This window comes from Dermacentor variabilis, unplaced genomic scaffold, assembly GCF_050947875.1.
Source record: "Dermacentor variabilis isolate Ectoservices unplaced genomic scaffold, ASM5094787v1 scaffold_12, whole genome shotgun sequence".
Classification (NCBI taxonomy): Eukaryota; Metazoa; Arthropoda; class Arachnida; order Ixodida; family Ixodidae; genus Dermacentor; species Dermacentor variabilis.
Genome location: NW_027460280.1, coordinates 30,346,759 through 30,373,609, shown reverse-complemented (window position 1 = coordinate 30,373,609; position 26,851 = coordinate 30,346,759). Strand labels below are relative to the sequence as shown.

At 47.4% G+C, this 26,851-nt stretch overlaps 2 protein-coding genes across 4 annotated transcripts in view; one reads left to right on the top strand and one right to left on the bottom strand.

Moving 5' to 3' along the window:
• LOC142565968 (sushi, von Willebrand factor type A, EGF and pentraxin domain-containing protein 1-like) overlaps window positions 1-20,622 on the top strand; it is a 197,628-nt gene extending 177,006 nt beyond the window's left edge. For all 3 annotated transcript variants that reach the window (XM_075676606.1, XM_075676607.1, XM_075676605.1), the window contains 3 exons: window positions 1,216-1,368; window positions 13,958-14,116; window positions 20,489-20,622. In XM_075676606.1, the coding sequence (XP_075532721.1) occupies window positions 1,216-1,368; window positions 13,958-14,116; window positions 20,489-20,514 (338 nt within the window). In that variant the 3' untranslated portion in view covers window positions 20,515-20,622. The remainder of the gene's footprint in view (window positions 1-1,215; window positions 1,369-13,957; window positions 14,117-20,488) is intronic.
• On the bottom strand, window positions 20,279-23,518 carry LOC142565969 (uncharacterized). Its single transcript, XM_075676609.1, has 2 exons — window positions 22,932-23,518; window positions 20,279-21,378 (listed from the first exon to the last, which is right to left on the bottom strand). The coding sequence occupies exon 2, from the start codon at window positions 21,296-21,298 to the stop codon at window positions 20,639-20,641; it is 660 nt and encodes a 219-aa protein (XP_075532724.1). The 5' UTR covers window positions 21,299-21,378; window positions 22,932-23,518; the 3' UTR covers window positions 20,279-20,638.
• Window positions 23,519-26,851: the final 3,333 nt, after the last annotated feature.

Genomic DNA, 26,851 nt, shown 5'->3' with positions numbered 1-26,851 from the left:
GTTTAATCGCCTAATCAAATGCCTAAATGCTGGTGTCATAAATGTGTCAACGTTTCAAGTGCATCATGGTTTCCAGCGTCTTAAGCGACAAAGTGTCACACTTGGCTCAAGCACACTCGTCACACGTGTCACACTCCACCTAATCAGTGGTGGATAATCTCTACGTTCGTAACGGGCTCCTGTAGAGTAGATTTCGGTGCCAAACCAGACACCGTCTGCCTCAGATGATAGGTTATGACGTCACAAGGCTGCTTTTTGTTATTTATGTTCTTGTAGCTAACGGCAGAGAGACGAGAGGAGGACACAGATGCTTCCTCTCGACTACTGTATGCTTATAGACATTAAAATCGCTACGGGCGTATCGCTTCACCGCTCTGTGCTAAATGAAACGAGGTAGGAGACGTCACATACATGCTGTTGTCGCGCCCAAGCTAACATGATTAAACGGACTCTATTCTTGAGAAGATCCAAAAAAAAAGATCTTATGTTTCCTGAGGGACCCGCTATAATCCGCAAGGAAGGTCGACGCCTTCTTACATTCCTAAGGGACACTGGTTTGCTGGACATGTGGTAACATACCTTAGCGACATTACAAGAGGCGCTCAGGCGGTGCAATTGCAAGTGTCGGTCACCAGGCTAAACCCGCCTATTCCTACATTCCATCGCCACTCCAACTACACTACTGTACTACACATGAAGTCTGGGTGCCAGATAGGCTCAAAGGCTATGAAAATGCAGGACTAGATCCCCTGGCTTCAAATCATCCGACGTTTATAGCTTCCTGTGACCTAACGAGCTGCCACCTCCCGAAGCTTAAGAAATGCTGGAATAATTTTCATCGCCGAGTAATGCTTTGCACTTGCCTTTGATCATTTTCAGTTGATTGGAAACTGCCTTGCATATACCATTAGCATTTCTGAGAAAGGTTTAAAATCAAAGCAATATATTTACTTCTTCAGTGTCATACATCAAGGCATCTAGAATCAAAGAACCATTGTAATACAGTTACGCAGATGTTTCTTTGGTAGTAGTGGCAGGCGGCTCTTGAACCTTCAGGTTATCTGAAACAAGAAAGTAAAATTCATAAGTCCACATAAAGTACAGTTAGGGCCTCCCCTTCTCAAACACTGCAGGCTACGCAGTACAGCACCCATATTGTGTCTTGTTGGTTGCGTTAGGCTCATTTTGTTGCATTCGGTGTTTTCCATATTGCAGTGCAATGTCCGAGTGGAACATTCGAGGAGCACGGCTCGTGCCACCCATGCCCACAAAACCACTACCAGGACTCTGAGGGCCAGACAAGCTGCAAGCCCTGCCCTAAGCACACTTTCTCCTTCGAAGGGGCCAAAATGGTTGAGGACTGCACTGGTGAGCATAGACACACTCGCTCGAAACTAGAATGGACACACTGAAAGCACGAGTGACAGAAAAAATTGGCATGTGTGACATGTGAGCAGTAGAGTTGAAAGCAGCTCAGACGACAACTAGCGATGTCTGCGTTGAGGCGGCTGGCTAAGAAGTTACTGAAATTATTCCTCCCTTCGCCGCAATTCGTTTCATTCTACTGCCTCTGAAATATCCAGAGAAATCGGATTGCATTAGGAACCTCTAGACTTTAGCCATTCATTGCCTGAGAACACGATACGCATCTGTGCCAATTCTTTGAATTTCCAAAACCTGCTATGTTACACAAAAATTGGAGCAACCTATGGTTCCAAGACATTAAATAAAAACAAGTTCAAGAAGGTAGCATGGGAACAAGCATTTCTAGGTGACTGCGACTCATACTTAGCTTGAACCAAACTAATGCGTGCAGCCTGCATGTGCGAAGGCCTCCGTCTAGTATTCTCAGCTACAAGCGCTTCTTTATATGATGAAGAGACAAGCAGAGTCATTTGTAGGTATCTACAGGATTGACCGTGCAAGCCTAATCACGCACATAAATCTGTGACTGAGCCATGTAGTGTTTAACCATTCAGCAATAGCATTGGTGCACTCGGACAAGTTTCTTCATGATTCCGTTAAATGAGATCGCCTGTGTCTGGTAGAAGGAGCTTCGTGCCAGAACGGGCCTATTATACCTGCTGTTCCGCTATGAACGCAGGTGCCTGCATGCAGATGAGCTATTGGCAACGCGGTAACGTCAGGTTACGCTAAAAAGAAAGACCCAATTCTGAGCGTGTACACGAACCTACTATAGGCGAGCTTATCTTAAAGGTAACGAATGTTACCTTGGGGCTTATGCAAAGCCTTGCCGACAATAAATGACAAAATTTAGTGACAATGGCCACACATGGGAAGTTTCAGCATGAAGGCAACGTTTCGGCAGGGCGACTAGGTCTTCGTTCAGGGGGCCTACGCTGGCTCCAGTCTCAGGCAATTCCATTGTACGGTAGCTGTTTAAGCCTACATCTTCCTATGAACCCTTTGACACGTTTAAAAAGCCTAGCAGTGTTATAAGGTACAGGGGTATGCCTATATAGGTTCAGCGTTCTTCCTTTTCATCTTTCGAGAAATTGCCCATACGAAAACTTTTCTGCGTCCTTACATTCCGCATAAGGTTTCCAGAGTACCATCCTCAAGCTTTAAATGCGAACAAATCAAATTCAACTTGCGTTTGCATTCGTCCTTATGATTTTGCCATCGTTTGTGACATTGTCGTGGCTCACGATCAGGCATGCAATTTTGCATCTGCAGTGCTTCGCATTGATTCTACGTCCTACTCCAATGATCGCGCCTCTTGTCGAGAATCTTACCCATTTGCCGAAGAGTGCGTAACGCTAAAAGCAGAAACGCCCTATAAGAAACAAGCATGAAACAGAAAAAAAGGATAATCAGTAGGACGGGATGACCATTTCTCGGCACACATTAAGGGACGGTACTGCCAGCTTTTTATAGCTGTGCCCTTAGCGTCACCTAACAATCCGGTAAACATATGTTACGGTCCACAAATATAGAACAATTTAGCCGCGACCATGAATTCTATTTATTTTTTATTCAGTCATGAAAGTCTTGTAAGATAGATATACGCAAGGTCCGGCAGTCACGACGTCCTCAATAACCTCCCTCCCCTTAAGAAGTAGAAAGCGAGTAAAACCAGAAAATAGGAAACTGACAAATCTGGCAATAACAAGTAAAATAAGTAAAAATGAGTAAGTAGTGATCAGATTTCACAAACTACATGCACTTATGGGGTGCTATAACGTAAAGCTATTCAAAACTTTTCTATTCCAATTCTGCAATCAGCCCTCTACAATTCGCCACCCCCACTTTACCTGTCAGTCAAGCGACGTCACGCAAACCGCGATAGCTCCCCATCTGATATGACGTGTGTACTCTGATTACGCATGATTGGACTGAACCAAAGGAAAATAGTTATTTCGGATTGGACGCCTTTTCGCCATTAGTCCTCGTCTATTTGTCAAAAGTTTTCGGGTTGCGCCACTTCACCTGCCTGTCACGCGACGTCACGAAACCGCGAAAACTCGCAGCGTCAAAGTGACGTGTGCGCGTTAAAGATGCATTAATATGCCGAACAAAATTGAATTTTTATCTGAATAGCCGGAGGCTGCCCCGTTCCGAAAGAAATAAAAGATGGCTGCCGCCGATCACTCAGGCACTGGCTACTCGCACCTGCCGGAGAGCATGGGCTTACTTGCGTAGAATAAAACTTTTCGCGTGGCCATGTAACGCTTTCGAGCACTTTCGGCACGTTGGCGACCTCACTCAGTCAACTTTTAAAGCGAAGCTTTTTTTGCCTCCTCCTTAGACTTCCGATTTCGATTGCCGAGTAAACGCACAGTGCCACCAAGACAGATACAAGGATAGCAAACAAAGCGGAGAGGCTCGCCCGTCCGGAAGAATGGCCTGAGCTACCGAGGGCACAACTCCCTGCTAAGTTGCCTCAAAACGCACCCAATTCGACTGCTTCGGCAACTGATGAAGCGACGCTGGCTCATGATCTCCAGGTCATCAACATTCTGCGGTCGCTCATGAATGCCATTCGCGTTATACTTACCAACATGAAATCTTCGTCTGCACAAAGCGCGCTACAGGTGCTGGACACATTGAGTGTAGTACTTGCAGCTCTTGGTTGAAATCATGGCTCTCCAGACGCCGTCGTTTCGTGACGAAGTCCGGAACGCATCGATACTTCAGTGGAACGCCAGAGGACTTAAATCACGCATGTCGGACTTCCGACAGTTTGTGATCACGAATAAGTTCCCAATCATCGTCACCTGCGAGCCCCCTATCAGATAACATGAGACTGTCCGGGTATGAGTGTTTCATGTCCGCCACCCACGGAGACTGCAGCAAGATCATCGTATTCATACGACGTGATCTTACGTATGTCCTTCATCCAGTGCCACCTGACCAAGAAAACCAGTACGTATGTCTGACAGTGAAGAAAAGGAAGCTCAATTTCCAGTAGTTGGAGCCTACATGTCGCCCTCAAGTCGGCTGGATTGCGAGTGGTTACGGCGAATCACGACAGCGACTCCGCAGCCTTTGGGGATGACTGGAGATTTTAATGATCATCACCATCTTTGGGGAAGTTCTAAGATAAACTCGAGAGGCAAAAGATTAGTGTCATTTGCCTCCGGACAAGAACTGTGCTTGTTAAATGATGGAAACCCCACCTTTCTGCGTGAAACTGCCTACTGTAGCTGCCTGGAAAGGTCAGGTGGTTTTCGTATATTGAAACGCGGGGAAGTGACCACCTACTCAATTATCTTATGATTGAAGGGCTGACGGGCTCCAAGTTAGCCGTCGTCACATAATGCATCGCCTGGCCAATGTTCAAATCAATTGTTGAAGACAGCTGTAGTGATGACTTGTCCTCTAGCCTAGAGGACATGATAAAGCGTGCCATAGAGGCTGCCACACATTCGCTTCTGAGAATCTATACACGCACCGAATATGACAGTGAGCTGGAGAAGCTTCGTGCAATTCGTCGCCGTGCAGAGCAAAGATACAGTTTGTGCATGACTTGAGGTTGGCCAGAAGAACTCAAAAGAAAATTCAGCGTCTCATGGACAAACTTGCATCGCAAAGATAGAAGTCATTCTGCGAGTCTTTGGATCCACGAAAACCTTTGTGTAACATATATAGAACTGTTCGTGGTCTCCGTGGAACCCCTCAGCAGTGCCACCATGTTAAGTCTTTGGCCCTTCACCAACAATGCAGCGAGACTGACGTCGCTGAAGCTTTCTGCAGGAGGATTGCTGGCGAAACTAGTTCCGCTGGAACATCGATGCTCCACCACTCACCGATTTCACGCGACCCCCGCATGAACAGTCCTACATGGACGAACTCGAAGCTGCACTGGCCTTGTGCAAGCGTTCATCTTCACCAGGACCCGACGGTATAACCTACCGTGCCCTATGTAATCTTGGCGAAGGGGCTCGTAAAGTGCTCCTGCTCTTGTTCAACAGCTCCTGGCAGTCAGGTACGGTTCCCCAGGAATGGAAGACCAGTCGCCTAATTCCACTGCTCAAGCCTGGCAAGTCGCCTGTAGACATTGCATCATATCTACCAATTGCGCTTGTCAGTTGCATCGGAAAACTAATGGAGATGATGGTTCTAGCACGGCTAGAATGGTACCTCGAACATTACCAGCTATATCCAGATGCAGTGGCCGGTTTCAGGCGTGGCATTCTTGCATTGACAACGTTATCGACTTGGTGGCGTACGTCGAGCACCAGAAGTCCTGCAAAAGACTATCTGCTGCCCTGTTTCTGGATGTTGAAGTAGCGTACGATAACGTAACGCACGAAGCGATTTTCAACGCGTTAGAGGCAGTAGGACTTGGCGGCAAAGGTCTATTTCTTAATAAGTAACTATCTACATAAGAGATCCTTTTTCGTGCTTACCGAGGATGGCCCGACCTCTCAGCATTACAGTAACCATGGGGTGCCTCAGGGCGGATTAGTGAGCGCAGCGCTCTTCAGTCTAACACTCATTGGACTCGCCGACATCCTGTCATGCACCGTTAGGATCCCCAGCAATGCCGACGACATTTGCATTTGGACGTCGGCTGTGACGCGACTGCAGCTTCGCGCGCGGCTTCAGAAGGCAGCCACTTTAACATCATCCTACCTTCGATAACAAGAACTTCATATATCATATGAGAAGTGTGCAGTGGTGGCGTTTACCAGGAAATCAATATCTCCATACGTGATATCCGCCGACGGACAATTGATCTCGTACAGCACGAGTCACAGATTTTTGAGGGTGGTCATTGACAGAAATCTCTCCTGGACCCCTGATGTGAATTATGTGAGAAAACGCCTGGCAGGAATTTGCCATATGTTTAAGTTCCTAGCAGGAAAGACCTGGGGATTGCCAACACAATCTATGCTGTAAATGTACAGAGTCCTCTTTATTGGATTCCTGCGGTACAGCCTACCGGTCATGCCCAACACCTGCAGAACTAACCTGAATATAATCCAAAGCATCCAAGGCCAAGCCCTCAAGATATGCCTTGGCCTACCGTGGAGCGCGTCAGCGACTGAAGTTATTGCAGTCTCTCAAGATTCCACTCTTAGAACGCACATCAGCATTGAAACGATGCGTGTGCACATAAGACACTTCGCCCGGACCCCTACCCACCACCTCGCAAGTCTCCCACTAGATAGGCCCCACACGACATTCAGTGCGACTGTCTTCGCGCACCGTGCTTCTCTCAGGTCAGGTTACACACATGCGGCAAGACCTTCCATTCCTCCATGATGTGTGCGCTGTACTCAAGTAAACCTTACAATCCCAGGACTTCAGAAAAAGTCGGACTTGCCGTCATCAGCATTCAAGCAACTAACTTTACTTCTTTTGTGCGAGAAATACAGCGACTGCACACACATCTAAACTGATGAATCAACTACATCAACCAGTTCCGGTGGCGCTGTAGCTATACCAACAATGAGAATAACCCAGCGGTTCAAGACTTCCCATGTCACTACGTCTACAGCTGCAGAGCTCGCGGCTCTCCGTGACGCGCTTCATGTGATAAGTGCTGAAAGTGCTAGAAAATGGACAGTCTTCTGCGATTCAAGGCCGGCCTTGCAATGTGTGCAGTCGTTTCTCCGACATGGAACTCACGATCAGCTCACATGCGAAATCGTGGAACTTGTCCATCAGTTAAGAGAAAAAGGCCATGATATATCTTTTCAGTGGATACCAGGTCATTGCGTTGCCATAGGAAATGATGAGGCAGATAAGGCAGCTCGGATGTCAAACCAAGAAGACCGCTGCGTCCCATTCCTCTCTCAAGGACCGACGCCGCGAGACAAATAAATAAAGTTTTCATCGCAATCTAGCTCGCAAGATCTCCTTAGCAGAGTGGGATACCGCACATACAAGGCGCACAAGACTGCACAGACTAAACCCGTCACTTCAACTCAGATGTCCGGCCGGTCTGCACCGACGCGAACCGTCTCTTCTGTGTCGGTTGTGGCTTGGACTTGCCTTCACGAATGACTGCTCAGCACTAATTGCAATGGCTGAAAGTCCAACATGTAATGTTTGCGGATGCGAGGAGAACATTGACCACTTATTGTGCCATTGTCCTCAATTTGAAGCACAAAGACGGTCTTTGTCGAACGCATTCAGGAAATTCGATCATCGTCCTGTGAGTGAACAGACAGTACTAGAGCACCGTCCCCACCGATCATCGGCTCAGAAGGCAGTGAAGGCACTTTTGTGCTTTCTCAGAACGACTGGTTTGATAGAGCGGCTTTAACTCAAGTACTGTCCGTACACGTATCTACACCTTCTCTCTCTCTTCCCCTTCTCCCTTCCGCCAGCGTAGGGTAGCCAACCACACCCTTGACTGGTTAACATCCCTACCTTCCTATATTCATCTCTCTCTCTCTCCTTCGACTTTCCCACTGCTGCTGCTGCTGCTGCTGCTGTGGGCTGCTGTCGCGCACACCGCGTCGTGGAGTGGTTCAGAGCGTGTATATAGATGACAGCGCGAGTAAGAGAGAAAAGGCGACGGGAGAAACTCGTTTTCACACCACCACGGATGCGTGGATGGATGCATGTTATGAGCGTCCCCTTTGGAACGGGGTGGTGGGTTGGGCCATCAAGCTCTTGCTGCCTAATGTCCTACCTAGGTTAAACAAGTAAAAAGACAAAAAAGCACTATGATCTCCCACAACCAAATTTTCTGCTCCCCTATTGCGAATTTTGCTTTTGTACGTCTCCGTTTTATGTCGTTTCCCTACTTTTCTTCCACCAATGCACCACGTCAAATGTGCACAATGCCCTCAGGAGCTCACTGGCCGTCGCCACTTTAGCCGCTTGACAGCCGTAATTAACCGTGACTTCCCTCACAAGCATTGCAGAAACTGCAGCGCTTCCCTTTCTACTAACGTGCGACGTCAGAGGGGACGCACATAAAACTGTAGAGAGGAGAAGACGGACGAGAGGGAGGAGAAGAGGCAGTTCCCATATAAGAGAGGGGGAGGTGACGTGAAAAGGCAAGGATACATCACTCCTATAGAACGGCGGTTGCGGGGAAATAGGATAAGCTTATGTTCAAGGTACGGTACTGTACGTTGCTGCTATTTCTGAAAAATAAACGCCATGCAAATATGTCAAGCGGGCAACTTACGCAGGGCGTGCAGAAGCAGAGCTGCATTAATTAAAGCGCACCGCAGGGTCCAGGAGACACTAAGGAAGCAATCGACCGTCAAATCAACACTTCTGTGGCCGCCGCGTTAGCTTTGAGGCTATGACATTGCTAGAGGTTGTGGATTTGATCCCAATCGCGGCAGCCGCATTTCCCCTAGGGCGAAATAGAAAACGCAAGTGCACTTAGATTTTGGGACACGTTAAAGAACATCACGGTGTCAAAATTAATCCAGAGTCCGCCACTACAGCTTGCCTCATAATCCGAGTGTGGTTTTGGAACGTACAGCCCCATAATCCAAGTTTAATGCTTCTACCACAATGCGATGAGCCATGTGAGGAACTGACAACGCTCAACCCTCTCAGAAGTTATAAAATATGGCGCACAACAACGCCTCAAGTAAACACCTCTCCATGTGTGTTCTGTGTACTACGCAGACACACAGCAGTGGTGCACGCAAGGTAACGATTAACATCAACTCACCACTCCCGTGTTAGAAAGAAATTAAGCTTTAGCTGTCAACATTACCGCTAATTATCATGAATCAAAGTATCCAGCACGGAAAGCTTCATTTACATCGATTGCCACAGTGCGTGGGATCTGCATAACTTTTTTTTTTTTGCTGAGGATTCGTTTTAGCCGTATACTTAACCTCCCGTTGCAGGCCGCTGCGATTGTCGACGAGCCACCGCAAGCTAAGTAAAGGAAAACGGACCAATCGCAGACTCCGGCACCACCCTCATCATCCGGTTATCCATTTTCAGTGCACTGGCTCGGCCTCATCAAATCTCTCTCCACTTGAGCGTGCTCCTCGCCTCTTATCAGTGAATTAGATAAGACAAGTCGCTCAGTGTAGGCAATGTTATTCCTTTTTAAAGCAAACAAAAATGACCTCCTATACACGAGGAGAGAGTTTGATTGGTTTCTTTAGACAGCCCTGCGGGTCAACGCCCGATGCTTGCGTCGGCGGTTACGCAAATTTGACGTCAGGAGATTGGAATAAAAACATATTGGAATAGTTTTACGTTATAGGGCCCATGCATGATGCATGATTGTTTGGGTACTTCGTGTTAAAATAATAAAGGAAAGAAAAAAAACATCAGCGGAGGTCTAAAATTTTGTGTAATAGGCGAGCCAACTAAGCGTAAGACAAAACCGTTTTGTTTATTCGATCATAACACACCTATCGCTGCACACGAACGACAGCATTATACAGCGTTTTTTAAATAATTTCTATGCCAACCCAAAGAGGAAATCTGTCCGTATGACCGTCCGTCCGTTCGTCCATCCCTTCATCCGTCATGTAAGAAAGGACATTCTTATGGTGGAAAGGTGAAAAATAGGGCTAAGGTGCAGCGCAGTAACTGTCTCTCAGTAGAAGACACCTCAACCGCGCTACACAGGGGAGGGGGAGATGATCGCTTTCAAGATAGGGCCCGCAGATGCGAGCGAATTCACCTTCTTGTTAACTCTCGCTTCAACGCAAACTAAGCAGCGAGAACACAGCGTACACGAAGCTATCAGCGCGCGGCGCGCTTTGTCCCCATCGCAGATCGCTTTCGAGTTCGCCATACGCAGCCGCCATCGGAGTACGGTTGATCACGATTCGATGCGGGTGTACAAGGTGCTAAGGAGCGACAATGGCTTTTAATGATCAGTATATTGTCGCGAAAAGAGTAAACCGCGGGCCCCTTTTCTTTCTTTCCACAAATGTTGTGGGCCCCTCGATGCGGGAGAAGCCTTTGTGCAGAAATAACAGCGACGGCGCTTCGGGCACGTGCTCCCGCCCGGCCGACGCCGCCGCACCTGAGATATGACTACGTGCACGTGTCGCGCCCCCTTCCCACGCTCGGCTGTATCGGGCGTCAAATATTGGCTAGTTATGGACGAATTGATTTTGCATGCGGAGTGTTTACGCGACCATTTTTGGCCTTTTATACTCTGGCTGTTATTGGATGCTGTCGGCCTGCCTGATTGGTCGAAATAACCCGTTGGTGGAGAAGCCTGCGCCTCCCGCCGGTCCGCGGGTCCCTTGAATGCTGCAGAAAGTCATTTAAGGAATGGTTTGAGTAGTTTAGGGGGCAAGGATACAGCAGCACACGTCGCACTTCACCAAGGGAGGCCAGGCCGGTCGGGCAGGCCGTCAACGACGGGTATGATATCGTTTTGTATGTAAATATTTGCACAGTGTAAACTTAACGTAAATGCCAACTTAATAAACCTAGTTGTTGGAATGCTACTTCTCGTCGCCGTACCTGCGAATCTGCACTTGCCCCTGCCGGAGCTCATCCCCCTTCATCTTCGTCTCCGTGGTGAGCTGATGCGTCAGATCTCTAAAAGCTGCGTCTCTTCGCTACAACATCATCAGCGCGCTTGGCGCTGCCACCTGCAGCAGTTTGCTTGCATCATCAGTTCACCTTGCACCGCCGTCCACAGCAGTTCATGTCGCCGAAGCGCTGTCGTTTATACTGTTCGGATCAAGTCTCATAACGTTGATAATGACACCGGGCTGCGTGGACATGAGCAAGTGGCACAGTCAGACAACTCCTGGAGGAGTTTCTTCGTGAATTTTTTTTTTACCATACAGATTTTGTATAAAAAAAGCTATAAGCGTAGCGAACGTGGCGTTTTACAGATACGTTCTTCGGCGAATTGACATACTTTGCCGCTAATAACGTGAGTATCGGAAGACCAATTTCAAGCTTTAATTAACTTTTGATTGGAGCTTTGGTGACAGCTGTATAATGGCAAACTTGGAGGCAGTCACATTTGAATGCACCACTTTTCTTAATCTCGAAATTTGCGCTTAATTCAAGATATTCATCATCGAATTTCAGCACTCAATCCAAGCAATATCGAAACTCAGCATGTGTCGCAGCTACGTCAGACGGAAGCACCCTGTGACGATGTGTGACGATGTGTGACGATGTTTGAATGATGGCACGTCCCGAAAAATACTGATGCAGCACGTCTCCGCAGATGCTCTTGCCAGACAAAACGTTTCGTATTAGTATCAGCCGTAATTGGCCAAGACTTTCACTTTCAAACCTCGTCGCGCTTTTCCTCACGGGGCTTGTCCGTCTGATATTATGGCGGGGCCGCCTTTTCTGCACTCACGTACGGCACGCTCGGTTTCGACACTTCCTGGATTGAGCGTTGAAATCCCATGATGGAATTTCTCAAGGAGGCATGATTTTCGGGATTCCTTAAAAAATTGGGTCCATTAAAACGAGACTGCCTCAGAATTTGCCATTGAAACAACTGTCCCAAAGGTTCAAGCAAAAAAGCTAACTAAAAATTATTCTTCTGATACTCAGGTTATTAGCGGAAAAGTACGTCCGCCTCGCCGAAGAACTTATCTACAAAAATTGCATGTTGACTATCTCGTAGCCTTTGTATAAGAAATCTGTATCATTTAAAAAAGGAACACCTCGTATAAAAGAGTGAACATGGCTACATCGCAGGTGTTAAGATGAAAACCAACCGCAATTATAAGAAAAATGCTGGAGACACATGCAATGCGAATGGTAAAGCGAATATCAATGTTCTGAAGAGAGCCACGACCTAAACAATCTCCATTGAAGCAATCAACGTGAGCTAGAGACATTTAGTTAGCGCTTGGGTATGCCATGTTAAGTGGCATATTATAGTTCATCAGCAAGCCCACAAAATTGCGCTTGTTATTTATATGTTCCAGTTCGTATTGTCCACGTGTTCAGAGCACTTCACAATAACATATATATCGTGAGCAAACATGAAGTAAAATTGTTTCAATTTCTGCTGACTACATACTGAATACATTTAATGATCAAATGCTCCATGCACGGAATAATCCTGGTTCTCGTTTAAACTACGCACAGGAAGCCCTTTTAGAAGAATCGACTTGCGTGAATCATGGCCAGGCCTAGGCGATCAAAAGTCTGTCGAGGGTGCAGTCAGTCCTTAGGTTTTCTGCGAAGTGCAGACACGGGTCATTTCTGTCCGTCTTCGCTTATGTGTGCTGTGATGCGTGAAGAATCGCTACTAACTTCAAATAGTGCACTAAGGCTTCTTTCCTTGGTTCAAGGGCTGAAACACCCTTGCGCACGATACACAAGCACACTCGCACAATCCCCGAGTGTACTTTTCACAAACCTTGTAACCTCTTAAAGAACCTAAAGAGCAACGCTATATATATATATATATATATATATATATATATATATATATATATATATATATATATATATTGGATTTGCGTTTATCTGGCGGAAAAACTTCAGGTTACGCTGGACAGCCTGTTGTGTATGGCCTTGTGGTTGAGTATCCACCGAGGCTGTGGGAAATAGTGGGTTCTAAATGAACTCGTATACACAAAGATGGTATCACGCAAGCCGGGTATGTACAGGTTGACAGCATTCGTTAGCCTCGTTACAAAAAGAGAACAGCCAAGACACCATATATGCATGCAGGCAATGACAAAGTGTTCTCAAAAAAAGAAAGACGTTGCCAAACCGTGCATAAAAGTTTACTCGACAGCTTGATTTTCCTATACAACCAGAACAAAAATGAGAGCTCGAAAGAGTTATGGTTGCGAATTTGCGCAGACAGTTGCCCAAGTAGGTTGCGTTCTCAGGCACAAACGCTTTATAAGTATTCCCGTGAATTGAGCCGGTGACGCGCACGTAAATCCTGTCCTCTGAAATCATATAGCTCCGATCACGTAGAGCAGGCATTCCCAAACTTTCTGGCCTTGAGTAACCCCACCTGCCTTTTCTGACTTCCGCGGAACGCGCCCTACATCTTTTCCCCACGGGTGTGCTTGTCCATGGCCTCTCTATGATTATTGCGGTGTATAAAACTTTCTCACGAAGACTACCGAAGTGCGAATGTGATGAATTTTATTTTTAAATTCAAGCTATAATGTAAAGATCCGTCCAGGGAAGGATGGAGTCGGATTCGTTTTCACCACTCGAGGAATCCTAGAATGCCGTTCGCGGAACCCCTGGGTTTCGCGGAAACCAATTTGGGAACGCCTGACTTAGAGGAACACCCGGTCGTGTCCAGAAACTGCCACCTTCGCTCGACGCTAGAAAAACATGAGAAACCCGTTTTGGCTCTTTTAGAACGAGCAGTGGGTCATTCCTGGTCATTTAAGGGGCTCAACATCAGCACCAACAACTCCGATTACTTTGGTCTGTCTGTTTCCGTCAGCAAAATATCGAGGATGAAGCTCGCGGGCCCGGAATAAGTTCGTTCTGAACTGGGATCCGAAGTGGCTATCATGAACAAGTGAAAAGCCCAAGACAGAACGTCTCCTTTCATAGTCTCCTCGCTCACTTGCAGAATTCGCCGGCCCTAACGTGCCTCCTCCGGCCAAGGACGCTCCTTCGTGGCAACCACACGAGAGGCACGGACCTTGCTCTCCAAACCCGTGCCGGCACCAGGGCATTTGCTACCTCCAGAGGGGTGGCTACACCTGCCTCTGTCAGCAACATTATCGAGGTAGGCGTTTTACTCTGGCTCGAGCTATCTTTAGGTTGTGTTGTCAGATGGGCCGTGATACTCTTCCAAAGCATCTGCAATGTGTGATACGCCTCACTCATGATGGTCAACGATGGAAAAAAAAAGTTAGAGATTCATTTGCGAACCACTTGATAACTCATTGAGACCAACTTAGCTTACATGTTTGTCATTTATTATTAGCAGTACAAGTGCATATTGTGATGCTGAAGAAGAGAGCGGACGAAAAACGAGAAGTAATTAGACCTGTGTTTTCGACCTGTAACGATACACGACCGCACGAACTGTCCCAGTTAACAATTTTGCTTGGAGGTACCTGTACACACAGGAGCACTATGAATGGGAACACCTTTGTTTTCATTCGAAAGGACAAAACGACTTGAATCATGTGAGCACAGTAGCCTATTCAGGCAAGTCCCTAAAGCACGCAGTCTTTGTGGATAAAAGATTCGCGAGACAGCATTGAGAGAGAGACGGGTGAGAGAGAGAATGAAAATTGGAAATGTTAACCTGGCTGACGGCCTGGCACGCTAATCCAGGTGTAGGGTGAAAAATATGATTATACACAGTGGTCACACAAACACACAAACAGCACATACGCCTACAAACACGCACGTACACTCAAGTTCATAAAGTCTCATTAAGGCCTGAAGACCTTAGAAAAATCAGAAGTTCTCTCGTTGCGCGCATCGCGCAAGTTGTTGAGACGGCGTAGATAACTTGCAAGGTGCTGGACGTAATGGCTCCGCTCTCTCCATGCAGAGTCTGCTGCAATGATCGCTAGTGTATGAAACATTCCGGGGCGGGACACTTGACATGCCCTGGTGCACTCCACGCTACTGCTGTTCGCAAACGAACCACCACGCGCACTTCGAAGCACACGTTGCCATTCCTATAAACGTAGAATCGCAGACTAATTACAAGAGAGACTAATTATTGCTGCTACTTAAAGTAGTCCTAACAGCAACACAGCATGGTTTAGCACTGGGAGATGACAACGCAATGAGTTCTTGTGACGAGAGGCGAAGCGTTGCAATAGATATGATTTAATATCACACCATTAAGGTAATGTAGAAGCTGTTGCGTACCAATGCAAAAAAAGAAAAAAGACTGAACACAACATGCGGTGCATGCATACAGAATGTCCTACAGCGTATGTGCTGTATTTATAGCACTATGTGTGCTTGACGGGCGTGACAAAGTTAGTAAACATAAATAAAAACACGGCCAAAATATTTACTGTGCCTGAAATAGACGCCTTCTGTGGGAAAACCGCCGTGGTTGCTCAGTGGCTATGGTGTTGGGCTGCTGAGCACGAGATCGCGGGATCGAATCCCGGCCACGGCGGCCGCATTTCGATGGTGGCGAAATGCGAAAACACCCGTATGCTTAGATTTAGGTGCACGTTAAAGAACCCCAGGTGGTCAAAATTTCCGGAGTCTTCCACTAGGGCGTGCCTCATAATCATAAAGTGGTTTGGGCACGTAAAACCCCAAATATTATTATTCTGTGGGAAGCCCCACAAATCTTTCGTGATATCTTGCACCCTTCTTTTCATCCATGGGTGCACTTAAGGAAAAAAATCTAAGCAAAAATTTACCAATCACGGATGAGGTCTGTGAATTAGAGTATCTATTGGGGGGGACTGCCGGCCGATAGAACAGCCCTCACTGAAAATACGTGTGAAGCGCATGTTCACTTATTGCCATTTCGTTTGCAAAAAAAAAATGTGCATATGTATCGTGATCTACCAGAAATATCTAGGAGACAAGCAACGTCGTGCACGAAGATCAATGGACGTTGGTACGTCGCCACGGCGAAAACACGGCAGAAATGAATGAATGAATGAATGAATTCTGGGGTTTATACGCGCCAAAACCACGATTTGATTATGACGCATGCCCTGTAGTGGGAGACTGCGGATTAATTTCGACTACCAGGAGATCCTTAACGTGCCCCCACTGCACGCGACACGGGCGCACGGTAGAAATGTGTCGTTGCTCTTCTAGGTACCGTTACGAAAATCATAAGGTATGCTTCGTCGGGCAGGACGTTCTGTATGATGAAAAAGCTTTCGCTTTGTGAATGCGAAAAAAGGAGGCCATCATTTGCGTGGGCGATGTAACTTCCTCATCAAGTTCTCGTATCTTCACAGCAATGGCGACGTTAATTATAACGTGTCATTTAGCACATGTTTTTGTTTTTTACTCTCGTGTTACCTGCGACTGCGGGACGCATATACTAACTGTAAAATTAATTGGTGTAAAAGAATATAAACACTGCTGTACTGGGCCAGATTGGCGTGTTTCGCTTTTCGCATGTATCTCGTATGCGCTCGACGTATGCGCTCGCAAATTGTTATTTGCGTCAGTTGTCAAAGACTGGCAAGTCGCAAATGCGAAGTAAAATACGTACTACATGCCATGAATAATTTCCTTCATAAGAAATACTGACATTCATAGTTATCTGTCACCAACAAGTACATAAAAGGTGCCACTAATGCACTACATAGGCTTCCTGAACTATGGATATGTGTTACGCGCATGCTCTGTTGCGGCACATGCAGGAACCCATTATACACAGATGTTCTTGCACCGCGGTCTACTAACTGACAACGCAGCTTTCCCCCCAAAGGCAGGGAACAGGTGGGCCTACAAGCAGGCCAGTAAAGTGCACTTCAATAAAATGAACGCCTTTTTGGAATTCGCATTCATGGACATCTAACGTAAACATGTTTAATTAGGCGTGGCTCACGGGACGTACTCTTTTCTGGAGGGTCACGAAGAGACAGCTACACAGCCGGAGATAATAAGTGCAGGCTCACACTGGCTACATGATTTATATTAGGCGATATAATTGCTTTCTTTTTTAATAAATTTAATAGAAAATTTTTAAAAATAGCATATTTGCCGATAGCGCCCACCTCTTCTGCTCGATTACTTGAATTCAGAGTCGGACACTAGAAAACTTCAAAAGCACTGAAACAGTGTGAACCACCAGTTAAGTGTAAATAAATTATGGAGGTCAACGTCGCTTAAGTGCATGTGGGTTAGGATTCACTGAGGACGTGCCCCCAACGCATTGTATGCGAGGTCCTTTCGTTCCGCCTCCATAGGAATGTGGCCACCGCGGCCGCTGCACCTGCGACCTCGTGTTCAGCAGCAAAACCCCAAAGGAACTAGGCCGTTGTGGTGGGCATGGACCAACCCGTTGTCTCAGCACATTGAACATAAGTGTCGTCAGACTGACCAGCCTAATAATGCTGCTGTTGGGCGTAATTTGCACGAAAAATCACTATGGGCAGTTATCTAACCACCAAGCTGTACGAATTACCTTATAAATAGTTACTTTATAGCACTTACTACAATTGAGCAATTCAAGCCTGCCTTGAATCTACTAAGTTTAAAGCGCGAACAAAGATAGGATGACAAGAAACACACACAAGCGCTTAATTCTACGAATGTCTCTTCATTAAGAATCCGGGAACTAGCACAAAGCAGTTACGAAATATCTGTTCCTAAAATTTTCCACGAAATGCATTAGCGCCTCGCAACGTATAAAAGAAGGCTGTTTGGTTGGGCGTATGAAAAGTAAAATTGTAGAATGGAATCATACTGAATAATCTCCTGAGTGAATAATCTGTTAAGCAGAAGAGAAGAACACATTGAAGGAGACTATGGGGGTGAAAAAATAAATAAATGGTATCCCCCAAAGCAGGGGACAAAAACATGCAATACAAATAAAATTACATTCTGCAAGCCGCACATATGCGAGAAGCCAGATACCGCAGTCGCGGATGTCCACAGGAACAAAAGTTGAGTATTGGAGAAGGAAATACGGTTGTTTACGTTTTACTAATGTATAACTGAACGTGACTGCTGAAGTTGCCGAAAGTGGGAGCTCGAATAAAGCACGCATAAAAAAAAGTGAAGTATGCTTCGCTATACCGCAGGAAATCCTTAGATAAAATATTGACTGTGATGTTGCCTATCTTATTCGTAGCAGGCACGTCTGCCTGTTTTCTTGGAAGAAGGCTGCAGAATTTGATTACTTCAAGTGCTCATGACCACAGTTTTCGTGGGTCTGTGATGAATGGAGGTTCCAGTAATCTATATACAGTAGAAAACCCGAGTATACAGTGTGTTTTTATTAGCTCCACCAAACTTTTTTGAAGATTTTCTATGGCAGATGGCACAATTCTAACCCTTGATTTAAGTTACTCGATGAGACGGCCATTACTTCTACGCGAAATCAACATGTTCAGTTGAATAATTAACGCACCTAAGCTAATTAACTTTTTACTTAATTACGTTACGCCACGTATTTCAATCTACGAATTATAGCCGCTGAGTTCGCACAGCGTACCCACTTGGAAAGAATTCTCCGGACAGCACCAGTTCCGAGATATTAATTTTCAAAGCGTCCGACGAAATGCACTGGCGTTCCCGTTACTTTCGCGCTTCAATGCATAAAACAGCGGTTTCTGAAACAAATAACTGGACCGCCAATGCATTTCGTCGGACACTGAAAATTAATATCTCGGAACTGGTGCTGGCCAAAGAATTCGTTCCAAGTGGATACGCCGTGCGAAGTCACCCATACAATTCGTAGATTCAAATATGTGCGGTAAAGTAATTAATTGAAATGTTAATTAACATAATTACATCAATTATTCAATTTAACTTTTGATTCCTCGTAGAAGTTATGGCCGCCTCATCGAGTAACTTAGATCTAGGGTTAGAATTGTGCCATCTGCCATAGGCAATCTTTAAATAATTTGGTTCTGCTAATGAAAACACCCTCTATGGGTGTCCAAGCTAGCTTTAAAAACAACAACAACGACAAAAGCATTGAATAAACACGGTGCAAGACAAGATTTTAAGACCTATGCTGTTCGCTCGTCAGAGGTCTCATGATCGAACACAGTAGGTCTTACCATTGTAATTTTCACCGTGTTTTTTAAAGCTTTTTTTTTTCTTCGTTGAACAGCTTGGCTAAGTTAACTGGGACACCTTGTACGTAGGCCATAAACAATATTTTTGAACTACTGAATCAGGATCGGAACTCCTTGCACATTCACGTCGTCTGCGAGTTGCCGCGCGTCGCATTTCTGGCGTTTCATTTGTGGTCGACTAATAAACAATTATAACAGCAAAGCCAAAAGTCTGGTTGACAGTTTACGAGGCTTGAGCAATGTTGCGCTCGAGACGAACAAAATGGGCAGGACGAGCGCTCTTCCTGCCCATTTGGCTCTGTGCCGAGTGCTCCTATATATATCCTATGCCTGACTACGATGCCAGTGGCAGCAATAGTTGCTTCCGAATTCAGTCCCTGAGGATGACAGAGATGTCGCTGACTGATCGCTATTTTTTCAACAAGGCAGCTTTCATCAGAAAATGTGGCCAAATAAGCCATATAAAAGTTGCCTTCTAGACCCGTGGTGGCCGCTGACTCAAGGACAAAGTCAGAGAAGGTTTTTCCAATGTGACATTGATCAAATTAATAATTGTTCTCATACACGGCGGCCGCGTCTAAAGTCGGTCCTCACGTCGACAGAATTGTCCATGTCACGCCGCGCAATAACGCATGCCCAAATAGATGCTACGGGGCAAGTGCATCAATTGGCAAAGATATGAAGTGCATTTCGATTGGAATAGCGCAGCGGTCATTCTGCAGCGAGATATGAACGCCCCAACGCCGGTTGAAGTCGTGCCGGAAATACGGCAGAAATGTGTTTAATGTGTACATAGGTTTGTAGCACCACCACAAGGACAGACATGAAGGAAACAGAACAAGTGCCTTCGTGTCTGACCTTATATGTTCTTGCGCTATAAGTTGAAGATTTATACAAAGGAAGCCGAATCATCATTCCTTGTCATGTAACATAACCTTCCCGCTTAACGACAGCACTCCCGAAATAGCACTGATTGAACATAAGGATGACTACGCTCAAAGATCATTGACGAGTGTTCCAAGTTTCGCCACAGAATAAGTACTCTAACCAATCATAACGATTCCTTAGATTAACGTTTATTCGTGGCACAGTGGCTTCTGTGGTCACTTAGCCGGACAATCAAGATGAATCCGAGTGTCCGCTATGTCCACAAAAATGCCATTGCGCTCAAGAAAACGCAGAGTCTCTCGTAAACGAGAAGAAGAGAACTCCGATATTTTTCTTCACAACAGCAACATCAACAACAACAAAGATAAAACATGGCCTATGAGAGCGAGGTAGGCTCGCTTAGCACGAGAGTTGGAAGTTTGGGTGAGGTGCGGGTCTCTCAAAGAAAGGGAGAGGTGTTCAGGTATACATGCACGGCGCGCGCAGTTCAGTCTCGTCCACCGTTCACGCAGGTCGCCACTGCGAGGAATCAGCGTAGCGTCGGTGCCCAGCGGCTCTTCAACTACGGCAGCTCCTTGTTCCGGGCGGGACCCAGCGCTCCTCCGGTCTACGTGACGTGAACCAATAAAGGACATCCCGCAGCTGATGGCCGTTCTCTGTGGCTAGCCGATGTCGTCGTTCAGGGTGGACATGCTGTCGGTCTTGTAAGGTGGCGGCGGTTCACCGCACAGGTGGGCGTAGGACGGTGGTCGGTCTGACGATGAGGTCGCGTCGTCATCCTCTTCCGAAGTGGTAGGCGGTTCGGCTTGCGTGGATGCCTCGGACGAAGAAGTGTTGACGACGACAGGTGGCGTGTCAGCGCGACGCTCAAGGGCGTGGTTTGCCGTGGACACCGGCGACAGGCGGTGCGTGTCGAACATCCTGGGCGGCTGCTGAGGAAACTGTGCGTAGTCCTCGAAGATGGTGAGCATGTCGCCAGCGTTGTCCGGATAGAAGACGGGCTGCGTGGGCGGCACTACGCAGACGAGTGTGCCGACCGGCAGCAGGCGCACGTCCTGCGGCTCGACGAGCTGCGTGCCCGAGCGCAGAGTCACCACGCCCAGGATCTCGGAGAAGCGCGAGCAGGCCACGCGGCGCTTGAGCGCGCGGCCCAGCAGCTTGAGCGCGATGCTGGCCAGGATGGTGGTGAAGAGTGTCATGCCGCTGATGCAGAGGATGTCGCCGATGGCGTAGCTGCGGAACCAGCGCCTCAGCACGATGCCCGTGACGCCTGCCGCCAGGCTGACCAGGGCGCAAGCCAGCAGCCAGCGCGGCAGCTGCATGACCGCATGCCTGGCGGCCCGGCACGACGACCCGTCGCCCGCCAGCACGTTGATCTCCCAGGGCACGCACGCCGCAGCCGCTGCAAGCCGCCAGTGTCGCCAGATCGTCACAAAACCTGTCACGTCATCAAATGTGCCTGTGCGTTTCACGCTCCCATTTAAGCACCCAACAATTCTATGGGACGCACAGGTCCCTCTCTCCTGCGGGAAGCACGCAATCAGGTCACTGGCGCGCGCCACGCATGCGTGCGCCCTGCAACGTTGCCAATGACCTGGTGCGCGCGCCTTTTCTTGCTCCTATCCCGCGCATCCCACCTCCCTCTTTCTCCGGCGCCTCCCCTCTTCGCGTAAACAAAGGCCTCCTGACACACTGCCCTTCCCGAGCGCTGGCCAATGAAGGCGCGCGGACACCGCCCCTAAGGCAGTCAGCTGACTCCCGGCGGGCCGTGGGAGAGACGCCTTCTGCTTGGGGGAGGAGGACGCACTCGCCTTCAACCGCGGGCAGACTTTGAAACCGGAAGAGCGTCATACTGGCGGCCTTCGATCCATTCCACACCTGTCACCGTAGCGACACTCACGGTGAATAATTTATCGCCGATGAATGTTAACAAACGCTGCCTGGCCTGTTCTTTATGGCAAAGAGGGTGGACGCACAAGTTCACCTCTTTGGCGTTGTTTGAAAATAGGCGAAAGGCTAACAATGAATTTTCACGCTATTAGATTGGTAGTGTTTGTAGAGTGACAAGAATGAATAAACATTCGACAAGGTCTTGCATCTGCTTACACGGCATATTTAACTTGTTTAGACAACACGATCACTGAGGCAAGGCAGAACCGGCTACTGCCATGAGCGGAGCATGCGCGGTCATGTTACAGCGATTTTACTTCTTTCACCCTGTTTTACCCATGGGGAAGAAGAAAACATCGCATACAATGTTTCTTGCCGCATATGTTCTGCCGCGACTATACATGCTACAATTCAGTCTGAAAAAAGCGTACATGTACTCTCCATTCACGTCTCCTTCTTCGCAGCTGCTGAAAGCTACCGACAAGAATGCGCTTGCTCATACCTGGTTTAGGTCACACACAAATGAAGACGTATTTCTATAATTACAAGTGTTTTTTATATTTCAGCTGCTTCTCCCCAACGCAATGACGCGTCTTCGCTCTTTATATCGGCCGTACATTCGAGACTCTCCGGTCAAAACACTTGATCGCGTGTTTCGAGTCACATCCATGCCTCTTCACTACAGAAACGTTCCTAGCATGTTACCACGGCTCTATTAGCAGGGCTTGTTGCCGTATATGGTAACGGCGAGGTCCACGATTCGAAAAGAGGAAAAGTACACTCGATGGCTGCGCTTGAAGGCAAAGTATAGTGGTGAGTTGAAGCGAAGCCTAGCGACTCGTGAAACATACTTGTACCTCTGCGCAATCCATTCATACGATATTTGTCGAGCCGCTGGCCCCACTTCACCCCTACACAGAATTTGCTTAAGGCGCCAGTCATAGACATTACACCAAACTGCACCACTGATTCTGCCGCTTTTAGCACGGCACCGATCCCTGATAACAGCATTTATAGCAACCCGTTGAGCGGGCGTAAGGAGTGCGAAGACAGGGCTTGGCTCACCTCATCGTGGCCATGGCATCGCAGCCATGGCATCTGCAGGCGCCACTGCGAAGCCTGCCGCGGCAGGTCCCACTCGTGCCGCTTCAAAAGGGCAGGGCAACATGGTTGGCCGGTCGGCCCGCGTAGCCGCGGACCGGCCAGCGAGCGAGACGGGATGACAAGGCAGCGCGTGTCCACACCGGTCAGTGCTACTGCCGGCCGCTGCGTGTAGGCCCGGATCCCGACCAGCGGAGTGGCGGTGGCGTCCAGTCGATCGAGGCACGAACCGACCGCCGCAGTCATGCGCGCAGCCAAGCGCGTCGCGGAAAACACCGGCCCACGGCTGCGCACACGGGCCGCGAGCTTTGCCCAACGGCCGCTGCTCTACATATCACGGGCGGATGGGCATGACGCTCCCACTTGACGTAACGGCCGGGTTTCGCGTCACAGTCTGGCTTTCGCGAACGATGCCGCTGCGGTGCCTTGTTTCCCTACGATGGGAGGCGTCCCCAAAGGACGTGATCCGAGGGATACGGGCGCTGCCGCAGTCCGAAGGTGCTACTCGATGATGGGCTCCCTCACAGCGGGAAGCGCATCCCCTAAGAGGAACGGCCTTGCGGCGCCCTCTCGTGAGCGCAGCTCTCATCCAAGTGCCATCGATCGGTTATGTGGCGCTGGCGTTTGACAGGAGCAGCGCGGGGCGCGAGCCATGGCCGCCGCGGTGGACAGCGGCGCCGCTTCGTTCGGGAGTCATGGTGAGTCCCTCCTCTGAGGACGCGGTGCGGCACACCTTGGAGCTTACGAGGGGGAACGATGGAGCACCGCACAGGCCGGTTTTTGCGGGGCACGGTTGTCCCAGCGGCATCGCGCGTCGCATTAACGTGCAGTCCAGCTGATGGCACGCGGCGGCCAGCTAAGTGCGAACGAACGACGCAATGCGGCTGGAAGTACGACTTTCGGCGTCGACGCGGAAGTGGCGATAGCAAAGGAGCCCACGCCACGGGCGCACCTATTGCATATGTAACGCATCGTTGTTATATGCTTAGGCAAGTGTCCATTTCTTCGCCTTTCTGCTTTGTTTTGATTATGATTGCGAGATTATTTTGTGTGCATTACAGAATGGAGATAAAGCAGTAGGGCAAACTGGAATGAAATTAGTATTCACTTGCCTGAGCGTTTTGCAAGTGGGTACCGCTCCAAATGACCCGGAAGTGGGCTCGGCTATGGTGCGCTCGTGATATCGGCGTAGTTTATATGAATGCGTAAGTTGATACCAAAACAGTGCTGCTCTAGCGACAGGCAGCGGTCATGTTCTACGAGATATCGCACGCTGAAGCGCGTGGCATCGCCACACGCCTGCCACGCCATCTCCCGATATACATCATTACGCGCGTAAACACGTTGAGCTGGTGAGCGTCGACCATCAAAGCTCATGTGTCTCCCGCGAGATGGCGAGATAGGCACGCTTCCGGGTGCGTTATGAACAATTGGTGGAAAACCATTAGTTTGTATTTTCACTGGCTGAGTGCGGGCGTGGCGGCAGTGATTTTTTTTTTTTTTTCGCCGTAAATGTATGGCATAGTTTCTTGTTGTTGTTGTTGTTTTTTTTTTTTTCCTGTGGCACCGGCTACTACGGCTCGGTGGCTTTCTGCTATATGCGGAGGGTGAATCTTGATTGTCGGCCGGGGCGGCCACATTCCCGACCGTTGCAGAGTGCTCTTGGGCTTAATTTGGATGCATACTACGACACCAGCGATGGTTGTAATTAATCCGACTTTCGTTGCTGCAGAGTCTTATATAGCGTGTATTGCACAAAAAGGTTAACTACAATAAAGTAACCAACTACAGCGCGAATTCTTTAATTCCGAACTGTCTGAGTAAATATTAAGTGGAGAAAAAAGTATTGCTTTTCTTTCAAGCCATGCATTCCTCAAGTCCAAACAGAAATATACAACACCAACGAATTGATTTGTTAATATTTCATTATTATTATTTTTTTTCATAGTTGGCTGGCTGCTGCGGTTTTTCAGGAGGAAGCTGTGACTGAAGACATGAAGGAAAAATGAAATGCGAGCTAGCAATGAAAACACCACCTCGAAGTTGTTAAGAAGTTATTGTCGTGGTTGTGTAATTCAAATAAATGGGGTTAAAAGTGAGATTTTGAAAGATTTTAATGTGGCTGATGCATTTTCTATTGAAATGTATTTACTCGGCTGCTTTATTAGAACAAGGGGGCACACTTCCAGGGTATTGTGTGCGCAAATTACAAAAAAAAGAAAAAAAGAGAACTCTCGAACTACGAATTTTGCACATATTTTCACATGGCCTGTCCGTTCTCCTTCCCTTCCATATACTGCTGAATGATGTTAAGGTATCAGCCTCGAGCGAGAGTGTCACTGGGAAAGCTGTCGTCTTCAGCCATTATCTCTTTGTCTTTATACATAATACAAACGCGATGTCTGCCACACATGCATATTTTGTAGCATTACCTTTAGGAGCATGTGTCTTGAAATATTTTAGGTCGATGAACACGCCAAATCGACGCCGTACACATAGCGGGTGTGACAGCTATCAGAAATCGCAGTTAGTACGAGCACGCGTATGCTAAACTGAAAAGTCGAACGAAATATAGCAACGCCTGTACGCGGAGCGGTAATGTTGAGACAAAAACATTCTTGGAAAATAAATTTTGGGTTCGGATTTAGATTTCTATCTATTTCTTCATTTTTTAGGGAAGAAATAACTTGGAGAAACGCTCTGTTTACTTAGGGTATATTCTTACGTTATGGAAATTTTTAGAAATACCCTGTGGAAGAAAGCAGCCTTCTGCTCCTTGAGCATGTATTACTAAGACAGGCGGACACTACTGGCACAAGAAATTGAAATTCATAATTGAATAATTAAGACTTCCATTGATTATATATTTCAGCTCATCACTACAGGGCCCGATTTGGCAACTTATGCAGTCGGTAATCTTGCAAGGCATATATCAACTTCCTATAAATTCTGAGCCCGGCAGCAGTTTCGAGATTTGCGTTCCCAAGTTGTGCTGCGATATGTATTGACGGTCCAGTTAAATTTGTCTTACACTGCTTCTGAAGGTATTTTGTTTAAAAAGTACGTGGGAAAACAGTGCAGTTAGCCGTGCATTTCATGGCCCTTATCTTAAGACTGCAGTGAAAGATAAGCACGGAAATGCCATCAGCAATTCCGACAATATAGTAAAGGCAGCAGAGGAATTCCATACTGACCTGTACAGTACCCAGAGCAGTCACGCAACCTTGATTGGAAGTAGGGACGAAGAGGATGCATAAGCTCCATGTGTGATTAGTGATGAGGTTAGAAGGACTTTGAGAAGTGACTGGGAAAGATGTAATAACAGTCGATTTAATCAAGAATAGGGGAGGGGATATTATACTTGAAAAGCTTGCTGCCCTTTATACGCAATTCTTAGCGACTTCATGTGTACCAGAGAGTTGGAAGAATGCCAGCATTATACTGATTCATAAGAAGGGAAACGTTAAATGAAGTATTATGGGTCTCTTAGATTACTTTCTGTATTCTTCAGAATATTATGCACCAATGTAATTTCCGATGAAATCAGAGCATTACTTGACTACAGTCCAAATTGGAGAACAGGCTGGTTTCAGGATGGAATATTCAACAATGGATCGCACCCATCTCATAGATTTGAGAAATCCACGGAGTGCAAGCAACCTTTACTATACACTTTCATCGATTGCGAAAAAAAGCGTTGGATTCAGTAGAGATACCAGCAGCCAAGAATTATAGAGGCAGTACAGGAAGCATACGTGAATATATCAGCAAATATCTGTAAAGATTCCACAGCAACCTTAACTATTCACAAGCAAAGCGGTAAATGTACCGATAAAGAAAGGGTTCAGGCAAGGGAACACAATCTCTCCAATGCTATTCACTGC

Coding starts and splice junctions, on each gene's coding strand:
- LOC142565969 (XM_075676609.1), bottom strand. CDS start 21,298: ATGCAGCTGCCGCGCTGGCTGCTGGCTTGCGCCCTGGTCAGCCTGGCG.